This window comes from Dipodomys spectabilis, unplaced genomic scaffold, assembly GCF_019054845.1.
Source record: "Dipodomys spectabilis isolate Male_0828 unplaced genomic scaffold, ASM1905484v1 ptg000095l, whole genome shotgun sequence".
Lineage (NCBI taxonomy): Eukaryota > Metazoa > Chordata > Mammalia > Rodentia > Heteromyidae > Dipodomys > Dipodomys spectabilis.
The window spans coordinates 21,743,403-21,755,823 of NW_024870772.1; the positions used below are offsets into that span (position 1 = coordinate 21,743,403).

The following is a 12,421-nucleotide window of genomic DNA, read 5'->3' on the forward strand; positions in this document are numbered from 1 at the left end:
CTATCACTAACAACTTTGTGGTTTACCACAGACTGTGCTAAGTTGCTAACAAGACTAATGCTACTAAACAGGCTTCTAGAACTGTATTTTTGTAATCAATTTGTAATTTTTGTTTCTTAACAGATTGTAAATGCCTGTGTGTGGCCAACTATTTTACAACTCTCTCTTGAAGGAAAGGGTATTAGTTCCTCTTTTCCAAGGGGCCCAAAGTCCCATTTTGTTCTTCTAAACACTGAATGTCTTAGTACTTTCCAACATTACCCACTCCTCCTGCCCCTTTCCAGGTATATCAGCCTGATCTCAGCTCTAATCAGAGCTCAGTCTTTGGGAATCATCCACTGTGCAGCCCACCAGTATAAACAAAGTACCTTCTACTTTGTCCCCTCGCCCCACATACAGTGGTGCCAGAAACTGTCATCCCAGCAATGGCAGGAAGCCTGACATATGTGACTCCCCCACGGAGTAGACTCCAGCTAAAAGTAACCAGAAAAAAAGACAAACACAGATGTGTATCCGGAATAAGAGTGTCTAAATAATTAGTAAGCCCCAGAGTTCAAGCCCCAATGTCATCTAAAAATAAAAAAATAAAAGGAGAGAATTCTATATATCCTATAAAATTAATAAGAGTAAGGTAAGAAGTGGGTAGAGGAGGAATAGGTGAGAATGTTGAAAGGGGTGACAGTGATCAAGATATATTGTATTCAAAAACTGGTTTGCTAACTGGCACCTCCTTTGTATAACTACTTAAATAATAAAAATAACATAACCGAGACTTAATTATCCCTGGGAACATGAAGCTCTGAATACTTAGGCCAAGTGAACAATGAAAAAAAAAATGAACAAAAAAATTAAAATTAAAATTAAAAAAAAAATGCAACAGGTGCTAGGAAGGTAGCTCAGTGGTAGAGTGCTTGCCTTGAGCTGAAGAGCTGAGGGACAGCGCTCAGGCTGAGTTCAGGCCCCACTACCGGCAAAAAAAAAAAGCAACAGATTTAACTACATGGTATAAATAATTTGGAAAAATTCTCCAAAGTTAGTGGACAAGAGGAACCATTATGGATACAACATGTTCTAAGACTCTGTTTTATATTTAATGTTTTTCAGATTTTATATCTTTATGCTACAGAAAACAGTATTCTCCTCTATAATCAGAAATGTTTCTTAAAGGGCATTCAGTTTCCAAGATCATAATTTTCTTTCTTTTTTATTCAAAATATTTAGGAAAAGGACAACAGGAAAATTTAATTACTTTTTTTCTCCTACTTGCTATTTTCTTATACATGCTTTCAAAGTCATTAGAAAATAAATTATTTCCTTTACTAGATATCATGTACAAATTTGCTGTATAATAAATGTTTCTTGAAATGAACACAATTTTATACCAGTGTCATTATGTAACCTTTAAGAGAGGAAAATTTAAAATTAAAGATTGGTAACATAGGCTTACAGTTTTAACAAAAACCTGTGAAAGGCCATGATCAAATTAAAAATTTTGACTGGTTTCCTTTACTTCTCCTACTCCTTTTATTACTATTTGGCTTACAAGTTGTACAGCTTGTAGTCAATTTCAAATCTGCTTAAAGAATCTACTTCATAAGTTAAATGGGTACAAAGAACAAAGAAAATATTCTGCAACTTTAAAACAATTACATAGTATAACATGGAGGCAAGTTGAATATAACTAAAGGCAATACAGCAGTGAAAAATGTAAAGGTAGCATTTCAATATTAAATAGGTTTGCTAAGTCTTGGTTTGTTTCAGGAATCACTGAGCTGTACTTCAAGTATCTCTCAACTTGTATTACACTGTTCCATCAGCTGTCCAGTAAGAATACAGCAGGAAAACATCTGAAGTATGAAACTAGTGATGATAATGCGTGTTTTAGAATATCAGGAATATGGTTACTAAAGGTAAAGAAAATCAAGAACAAGAAAAAGAGAGGTACATTTATTAAAAATAAAAATAGTACATAGTCTCTGATGAACAACCAGACAAAAAACCCATTCAGAATCCAAAGATATCCAATATACACTGTAAGAATGTACACACATTAAAAAAAAAAAAAACAAAGACCCATGTTTTTAGAACTTTTAAAAGGAGAAAAAAATCTGGATTTCTCCTGATGGGGATTTGCCTAAATACACTATGCTAGACGAACATTCCCTTCCGAATGTTCCATATAATATGGTGCTGTACAATGTGTGCAGTTACTTTGATGAACACCTTGCTTCTGAATAAAATCAGTTTCTGTAAGGATGATCCAGAATATAAATCAGTGGTTCCATTTCATAAAAAATATTCACAAGCTGGAAGAGCGGTGACAACCAATTTCCAAAATCTTCAGCTTTCACAAAAGGTACAGACTAAACTACTAAATTTAGATGCTTTCACATTATTTTGCATGAGTATCAATTGCTGTATAAAAATCATTGTAAATCTTAAGTTGGTCAAAACTAGTGTCTCTACAGATCAAAGTTCTTCACCCTTAACATGGCTGATAAGACTTTTCTGCCTTTGTCACTAATAATCTTTTTCAAATCAAAGAGCTCTGAAAAAAAATGCACTGTACAAGGAAGACAATACCACAAACATCATACTGAACTTCGGTCTTTAAGATACACACAGTTCCTGTGGGATATTGGACTGTGCCAGTTTATTATCTTCAGCCTTTTCTTGTCCAGGGACGTGACAAGTAGTCTTCCGCTTAAATAACCGAAGACTCAACCGCAGTAATTCATTGTCTACCACTGGAGCATTTGTATAAGCTTGCTTTACTGTACCCTATTTGGAGAAACAAAAATGAGCAAGAAAAGATGTATTATTAGTTGACAGTGGATAAAACAAGTGGACTGTCACTAAAATTATCAAAGCTATAAAACACTTCTAATGATAACTTGATGAGAATTCTTATAATTGTCAGATACATGATAAATATCAGCTTATTTTGTGCTTTTACTGTGTTGACTGATATAATCATGTATTTTTTTCTTCTTTAATCAGTCAATAAGTGTGTTACTTCAAGTAAGTTCAGTATACTGAGGTACTTTCTCATTCTCGTATTTGGTTATGTATTTATATATTGCTATATATTTATACATTCACTTTTATAAATTGCTAGATTTGATTTCTTAATACTTTTGAGGATTTTTATGTCCATCTTCATAAGAGATGATGATCTATAATGTTCTCGCATGATCTGTTTGTAATACCAGACTCATGAACTGAGTTGGAAACACTTCTGTTGTGTAGAACTGGTGTTATTTCTACTTTCAGTGTTTGGTAACTTTGCTAATGGAACAATGTTAGAACTGAAGGTTCCTCTTTCATAAAATTTCAAACTAAAAATCCAACTTCAAAAAGTAGATATAGCGCTAGGCGCTGGCGGCTCATGCCTGTAAGCCTAACTACTCAGGAGGCTAAGATCTGAGGATAGCAGCTCGAAGCCAGCCTGGGCAGGAAACTGTGAGACTCTTATCTCCAATTAACCACCAGAAAACTGGAAGCAGAGCTATGGTTTTAAGTGGTAGAGCACCAGGATTCAGCAAAAGAGCTTAGGGACAGCACCCAGGCTTTGAGTTCAAGCCCCAGGACTGACCAAAAAAAAAAAAAAAAGATATAGAACCTTTTAGGGGCCTGGCACTGGTGGCTCATACCTGTAATCCTAGCTACTCAGGAGTCTGAGATCTGATGATTACAGTTCAAAGCCAGCCCAGGCAGGAAAGTCCGTAAGACTTGTCTCCAATAAACCACACAGAAAACAGGAAGTGGCTCTGTGGCTCAAGTGGCAGAGTGCTAGCCTTGAGCTAAAGAACTGAGGGACAATGCCCAGGCCCAAAGTTCAACCCCATGACTGATCAAAAAAAAAAAACCTTTTAGGTTTTACATTATTACTTTTATATTTCTGATAGTCTGTGACTTTAAAGGGCTCTAAAGCTTTAACACATTCAACCCATTTCCTCTAAATTATCGAATTATTATGTGTACAAATTTATTCACAGTATCCCTTTATTGATGTTGATATTTTTTTTCACCACTAGAAACTGAACTGTACCACTGAACCATATCATCTGCCCCCTTATACTTCTAAAATGTGTAGAATACACAGTAATACCTCTACTTTCATTCCCAATAATGATCATTGATGTTTTTCTTTTTTTTTTTTTGTCAATAGTGGCTAGGAGATTATCAATTTTATTCATTTCTTTGAAGAATCAACTTTAGGTTTTACTAGTATGCTCTATTTTTAAAATTTTTAATTTAATCCATTTCTACTATTATTGCTATACAATCTATATATTGTTTTTAAATGATATTTAAAATAATTTATGATGGCTGTGTTCTTTTCGTATCCTCTACCTAAATTCTCTGAAATACATGGTAGTTTTTATATACTTAACATACACAAGTTAAATGCTTCTGTTTTTCTTAACATTTTTCGCAAGGCTATCTAGCATATAAAATTCTTCTTATTTCCTTTTCTACTCACTCATTCACTCACTGTGTATCTCTCACCCTATGCAAACATGTAATACCATACCTGGTTTGTGCTGATATTTTTAACAGAGTAATCTGAAATTTGAAAATTCTTTTTATAGCATATTTATAATGTGCCATTAAAACTTCTAATAACGTGCTTCACACTGTGTTGTCTGTATCGTTAATTTCTTTGATGTTGTATGTGTGTGTGCAGGTGCACACACATACACATGCATGCATGTCTTATACTGAAGGGTTAGAAAGTTCTGAACATTGTAAGGAGTGCTCTTGGTTATTACAATTTTTGAGGAACATTATCGTATGTCACAGGAGGAACCTACGAAGATTAAAAAGTACTTTTTATACAAAAGAGGCAGGATTCTGATAAGATTATAAACTTTCTTAACTGGCATTTCTTATCTGAACCAAACAGAAAATGGTTTAAGTGATATTTTCAATTTAATACTAAAAATAGTGATAACATATTTCTAACATACAGAGAAGGTAACTGATTACACACATGCCCAGGGCATGGGGGCTCAATCCACTCAGAGAAAGGTGGAATTGAGGAATGCTGCAATGGATACACAGACAAAAGAATAAGGAGATATTAAGTGCATGCTCGAAGGAGAATGATTAAAGAAGTTCTGTCCAAAGTAATTCTGACAAAGCACTGAATTCAAATTCTAGCACTGCCCCAACAAAAGTTGATAAAAATTTTAAAGAAAAAAAGCTGTAGAAAAATCTTACTACTTAAAAAGTTACTAAGTTTATGTCTGTCTGTCTGTCTGTCTGCCTGCCTGCCTTCCTTCCTTCCTTCTCTTTCTTTCTTGGGCACTGCCTTTGAGCTTTTTTACTCATGGCTAGTGCTCTATCACTTTGAGCTATAGCACCACTTCCAGTTTTCTGGTATTCAAGTGGAGATAAGGAGTCTCATACAACTTACCTGCCCAGGCTGGCTTCAAACTGTGATACTCAGATCTCAGTCTCTTGAGTAGCTAGGATTATAAGTGTGAGCAACCAGTGCCAGTCATGGGGCCTGAACTTTGGGCCTGGGTGCTGTCCCTCAGCTCTTCAGCTCAAGGCTAGCACTCTACCACTTGAGCCACAGTGCCACTTCTGGCTTTTTCTGCTTATGTGGTGCTGAGGAATAGAACCCAGGGCCTCATGCATGCAAGGCAAGCACTCTTCCACTGAGCCACCTTCCCAGTCCCTTTTTCTAATTTTTTAAAACCAACTTTCTTTTGTCACACTATGCATGCTTGCCACATTCTAAAATTAAACTCTGTTTTCTAACTTTAACAGCCTAAGATGTTTTCAATTTCTTAAAAGATACTTTTCAAAGCTAGACTAATTTATATTTCTCTTAGTTGTCAACTGTCTATTCTCCAGTAGCTGCTTATGTATATTCCCTTTAATTAATTTACCTCTCCTCCACCTTGGTGCATGAACACTATTCCTATAACCATCCTCACCACTCTATCTGAAATTGTTTTTTCTTGGTCTTCAATGTAGATAAATTTCCAATGTTTACTTATCTAAAAAAGCTTTTTCACAAATGTAAAAGCTTTCACAGAATGAATATTTAAAACTTTTTGCATGAAATTTTGAATAATTGTCATTCAAAATACCCATTCATCAATACTGAAGTGAAAAAATGTATTATAAATTTTAATATAATTCTTTCTTTACATGTCCAAAAGACTAGAAACCAAATTCAAAAAAGTGGGTCAGACTATAACTTCTCTTTTTCAAGCACTCAAATGTAAAAAAAAGTGCCATTTGTGTTCTGCACTTTGCATTTTTTCTCAAGGAAACAACAGTACCTTCTCATTCTTAACAAGCTGCTTTCGGATTGCAGAATCCCGCCTGAAGCACAGGGCTTTACAACAGGGTCCAAGATTGCTGAGAAGACTTGCTCTTTCTTCTTTTCGTAGTAATGCAGCCATATTGAGAGCCCCCAGTTCATGTTCAAAAAGATTCTCTGCATCTTTCAATACAAAAAGCGTATTTTAAGTTTTCTTAAAATGGAAAGTGTTATCAACAACTCAAATGAATATTTCATGATTTTATCCTTTATTGAAGTTAGTAATATTGGTGAAAATTATTTTATATTTAAGGTGACATTCTCTGTGAAAGGCTGTCAACATATAGTTATGTTGCTAGCTTTAAATAAATATTCTGATAACAACTTTAGTTTTAAGATATAAGAAAAGCAGACTTTGGAGATAGAATGTAGACATTGATTACTGGGAAGTTTGAGAAGAATTACAGAAATTAAATTCAGTATGTTCTTTACCATCTATTACTACAAGTTCTAAATTTTAGAACTTTATTATATAGAAAGACATGATGTCGCCCAGCGCCAGTGGCTTACGCCTATAATCCTAGCTGCTCAGAAAGCTGAGTATCATGGTTCAAAGCCAGCTGGGCAGGAATGTCCAATTAACCACCAGAAAACTGGAAGTGGTGCTGTGGCTCAAGTGGTAGAGTGCTTGCCTTGAGCTAAAGAGCTCAGGGACAGCACCCAGGCTCAGAGTTCAAGACCCACAACCACCAACACCAATAACAAAAAAGACATGATGTCATATATGTAAATATAATATAACGTAATAAAACTCAAGACAGTGCCCACTACAAATTAGTTAGATAGAAAAGTGATTAAGTTGTTGGGCAATCTTTAAGTTAGAAAAAACATTTACAAGGTTGCAAAAAATTGATGAACTGAGAAAAGATTTGATTAATTGAAGTAAACTGGGTTAAAAAATATACCAAGGAAGTAAAAATAACACAGTACCAATCAGTAATCCAAATAAATAATTACAAGTTATAGAGTAATACAGGCCACAAACACTGTCTCTATTCATACACTGAGATCAAACAGATTACTGTTAGAAATAAAACTAGTGAATAGCATCTATCTAAAAATAAACACCTTTGATTAAGAGGAAACAAGGCTACATTACGTAATTCATTTGAATTTTCTGGACTATAAAGCATAATTAATGAGAATAGGTACTTAACAAGAAACTAGTTTCATGCAAGTCATCTAGTCAATAGGTATATAACAAGTGTAAATATAAATTCCAATGTAGTCCCCAAACTCTGAAGCCATTTGAATCATCTGAGGAACTTTTATGAATGCATCCCACCTACAGAATGAGAATCATCACGGTTGGACTGGGATACCTTAAGAAAGGCAGCTGCTCCTCAGGTGATTCACTACTGTTTGAGAGCACCATCATTAAGTATAGACATAACTGAAAATATACATATAGTAAATAGAATTTACACTGAACATTGGCCCTTGAAAATTGTTATGAAAATATTCTTTTTATTGGCATCCTGGCTTTCTGTATTTATAGCAGCAGGACACAAAATACTACTTTTTTCAGGAAGCCTTTAAAACTCCTGAGAGCACATGACTACATTTTCATTCTGTCCCCCCGCTCCTGGTTGTGGGGCTTGAACTTTGGGCCTGGCACTGTCCCTAAGCTCCTCAGCTCAAGGTGAGCACACTACCACTTGAACCACAGTACCACTTCCAGTTTTCTGGTGGTTAATTGAAGATAAAAGTTTCACAGACTTTCCTGCCTAGACTGGCTTTGAACTGTGATCCTCAGATCTTAGCCTCTTGATTAGCTAGGATTGCAGGCCTAAGCTACCAGTGCCTCAATAAATTTACATTCTTTTTATAGTTTTGAGATTACCAGCAACAAATTACTCAAAAGACAGACTAATTACATACTTAAGATTAAGTAAAACAGGGGCTGGGAAGGTGGCTCATTGGTAGTGTTTGCCTTGCATACATGAGGCCTTGGGTTTGATTCTTCATTACCACATACGCAGAAAAAGCTGGAAGTGGTGCTGTGGTTCAAGTGGTAGAGCGCCAGCCTTGAGCTAAAGAGCTGAGGGACAGTGCCCAGGCCCAGAGTTCAGGCCCCACGACCAACAAAAATAAAATAAAATAAAAGAATGAATAAATAAATAAATAAGAGTAAGTAAAACAATGGATATACTATAATCAGTAAAGTTTAGCTCAAAAGAACATATCTGTAGTTCAATGAATAAAACCTAGAGAAAAGCAATTTAAATCCTACTATACATATGGTTTTATTTTAAGCTTAGTTGGCTTTTTTAATTTAAAATAAAATTACATATGGTATGAAGGTACACTGTCATTAGTATTGGGCCACCAGCATAGATCAATGGAATACAAACCAGTTATCAATAATGCACACTTACTGAATATCTACCATCTGTCAGGCACTGATGTAGGCAATGGCATAATTTGTATGAATAGATAATTAGACATTGGATATGGAAATAAACAAAACAAAGTACTATTCTAGATGATTCATATTCAGCATCATTTATCAGTTCTTTAATACAGCCACCACAGCCTTAAATAGGAAAGGTTTGTTAAGCAACAATCAGATCCTTTTTTTACTTAGATTGTCTCATGTCTTAAGACTTATGTCATCATTAAGCAAGTGTCAAATTTTATTTCATAATTAGCAAAATCACAGTAGATTGTAATTTGAAATGCCATTAGCAAAAGTCACAGAACAAAAATAGCTTTAGAGGTGGTTAACATCTTTAGGGTTTCATTCCCTCAATTTACAGATAAAACTGAGGTCCATGAGAAATTATTTCCTTAGATGTACTGATAAAACCAAAGTAGAAAGAATGGGGCAAGCACCAAAGTCTTTGGCCATTATTCGGGTTACTAAATGTTCACACAATTATTCTGTTTAGATATTTCATATATATAGTTTATTGGACCCATTGAAGTAAGAATTTTGCTGCTTATGTTGACAGGTGAAAGGATATGGATTCATAAGTTGTATATTTTTCCATTTTATATTAATAATTTTACATTAGTAAAAAATCTATTTTTGTTTCCATTCTGTAGAGTGGGATGGCTTTAAGTTCAGTGTTTTCCTAATTTAGCCTGGGATTATAGCATGTGCCACCATGCCTGAACAAACCTAATTTGCATTTAACTATAAACTTTTATACTTTTATACTTTTTTTTTTTAATGTAGTTTTACTTTTTACCTTCCTTTCCTTGTTTTTACCATGTACTTGGCCTTTCCTTGTTAATAAAAGTATTGGAGATGACAGCTAAGATAAACAACAAAAATCAAATGAAGTGAAGACAATAAGATAAAAAGCCAATGTGATAAAGTATTTTCAGACTCAATAGTAGCAGTTAATATTTGCTCTGCTGTTCTAGTGTTCAAGTGAGTTATTGGTCATGCTATTCCTTACAACACTTCAGGAAGTGAGAAGTATAATCATCCCAACTACAGATGATCATGTGAAGAGATCAGATAATAGGTAGTATGGTATGCCTATTGGAACCCTGACCATTTGGCCTTATGGACCAACCTGAAGTACGTTATTAAAGCTCAACCTACACTTCTACATTTGGGAAGAATTCTCCACTTCCACATGAAAGGGCTACCAAGATATCTAATTTTCTTAAGTTCTGCTTTGTTTAGCAATGAGCAAACCATTGTGTATTTTAACATTTGGACCTGTGTGTTAAACAGAATCTTTCTATCCTTTTTTTTTGTATTAGAGTGGATCCCAGAGCCCTGTGCATACAAAGCACATGCTTTATTATGAAAAGCTGTACCTGCGCTCAGCTCCAAAAGTAACTGTAGCTGAGCACCAGTGGTTCACACCTATAATCCTAGCTACTCAGGAGACTGAGATCTGATGATCATGGTTCAAAGCTAGCCTGGGCAGGAAAGTCCGTGAGACTCTTTATCTCCAATTAATCACAGAAATAAAGCTGACGTAGGGCCTTGGCTCAAGTAGTAGAGCACTAGCTTTGAGCAAAAGGAGCCCAGGGACAGCACCCAGGTGCAGAATTCAAGCCCCCGGACTGACAAAAAAAAAAAAAGTAATTGCAATATAAAGTCCATTTTATCATTTTTGCAACTTGTCTGTGCAATTAGAACTTTCTCAAGATAAATTTAAGAAATTCTGATCATGGGTAAGAAATGATAAATATGAAAGTCTTCAAAAAGCACTTCATATAGTATAAAGTACTATATAACAACCAAACAGAACTCTTCTCAAAGTACAGAACGTTAAAATGGAATTACCTTTAGGTTTCTCTAGAACTCTCTGACATGTTTCTTTGACTTTAGTAAACAGCTCAGAACCTGCCAACTTTTTAGAAATCCCAACTCTCAGCAAAACAGCTCCAGGTGTGAATTTTAAGAGTGCAGCCCCAGGCTCTCGTGGTTCTTTTGGATGCTTTGGCATAAGACCAGACCAATCGACATCTATCACATCTAAGGGATCTGTCAAAAGTGAAATAGGATTATATTTTGCATCAAAAAATAGTAGTCTCATCTCTAGACAAATATAGTTGTTCCTCTAGTTTCAGGGATTGCACATCCATGGATCTGACCAACCACAGATTAAAAATAAAAGAAGTTTGTAGTGAACATGTATAGTTTTTTTTCTCATCATTTTCCACTAAATAATATAGTTTGACAACTCTTTCCATAGAAGAATTTATAGTGTAATGGGGATTACAAGTAAGTGAAGTATTCTGAAGGTTGTGCATACACTATATTCTGATAGTAAGTCACTTCATATTTATATATACTTTGGTATCTGTAAGAATCCTGGAGCCAATCTCCCATGATTTTATTACCCAGAGTGACTTTGTGCTAATTAAAACACAATTAAACCATAAAAGCTTTCATAAAAACTAATACTTAGAATCTAAAAACCCTTACAAATAAAAAAATCTTCCCACTAAAGGAAAACAGGTTAAGCTAACCCATACCTATAAAATAACGCCTTTAGCTTACATGAAAGACTCTCAGAAGGTCTCCATTATTTCACAAAAATTAAATGTGATGTTTTGAAACTTGGTACCAGAACTCTACTTTAACCCTCACCTAAGGGTTAGGAGACTATCTGGTTTGCATATCTGCACACACATATATAAACAAGTAACTCATTATGATTTTCCTTTAAGAACTTGATACTATGAGCAAATAATCTATTGAGAATGAATACTTAAATATATATTTCTATTCACAAATTCCTACTACCAGAAAAGGACAAAGAAAAAAAATCACACATAACTTGTACATTAGAAGAAAATGTAAAACCTAAGAGAATTTTTTAAAAAATTAGTAATATTTTACATATCCAGACCAAGCAAAGATCCTCACTAAAAAGAAAATATAAATCAATAAAATGTCAAAGGGTGGTACTAGAAGTGACCAGAAGTAAATACAATTTCTGAATTTACAGAATTAGGGGAAATAGTGTTGAAATAAGATATAAGCTACCATAATTTCTGAATAGCTATTTAAAAAGTTGGCTTGTGGCACAAAAGCTCAGGACAGTGCTTAGGCCCGAGGACAAGCCCTACAGAATCAGTTCAAAAAAAAAAAAAAAAAAGCTAGCTTCTAGCACCACAGTTGTGAAGCACTGCACCTACTATCTACATACATGTCAAACACGAGTAGGAAATCAGTATTTGGTCAGATTCCAGGTCATATATTATGTTATATCAACACTGACAGCATAAGAGGGAACAAAGGCTACAGGTATTCTGAATGTTCAACCACCATTACAAACCATTACCTGGCATCTTCTCCTCATCCTGCTGGTCTTCTCTCTTTTCTGCATCACCAGCCAGAATTTCATCTAGTTCATCATCACTGATTGGCTCATACCCTTCTCCAGCACCAGATCCTAATGAATGTGCATCATCTAACTTGGAATCGTCATCTCCTGCTAAACAGACATCAACTTCATGTCAAAGAAAGCATTACAATGGATGCCTACATCAAACCAAAAGAGAGAAGCTGTGCACATTACAACAATGTAAAAATGATTATTTTCATCAGAAAATTACATTTAGTCAAATGTGATAATTCTAAGGAAAAAAAACCTCAAAACA

General features: G+C 34.8%; 1 protein-coding gene across 4 annotated transcripts in view; it reads right to left on the reverse strand.

Annotated features, from left to right (window-relative positions):
- Nucleotides 1–1,495: 1,495 nt before the first annotated feature.
- Nucleotides 1,496–12,421, reverse strand: part of Zc3h13 (zinc finger CCCH-type containing 13) — a 55,996-nt gene continuing 45,070 nt past the window's right edge. For 2 of the 4 annotated variants that reach the window (XM_042685411.1, XM_042685409.1), the window contains 4 exons: nucleotides 12,103–12,252; nucleotides 10,596–10,796; nucleotides 6,303–6,466; nucleotides 1,496–2,781 (listed from right to left, as the gene is read on the reverse strand). In XM_042685411.1, coding sequence (XP_042541345.1) covers nucleotides 2,611–2,781; nucleotides 6,303–6,466; nucleotides 10,596–10,796; nucleotides 12,103–12,252 — 686 coding nt within the window. In that variant the 3' untranslated portion in view covers nucleotides 1,496–2,610. Of the gene's footprint in view, nucleotides 2,782–6,302; nucleotides 6,467–10,595; nucleotides 10,797–12,102; nucleotides 12,256–12,421 lie in introns of all 4 variants that reach the window. The other 2 variants (XM_042685410.1, XM_042685407.1) reach the window with 1 other exon arrangement.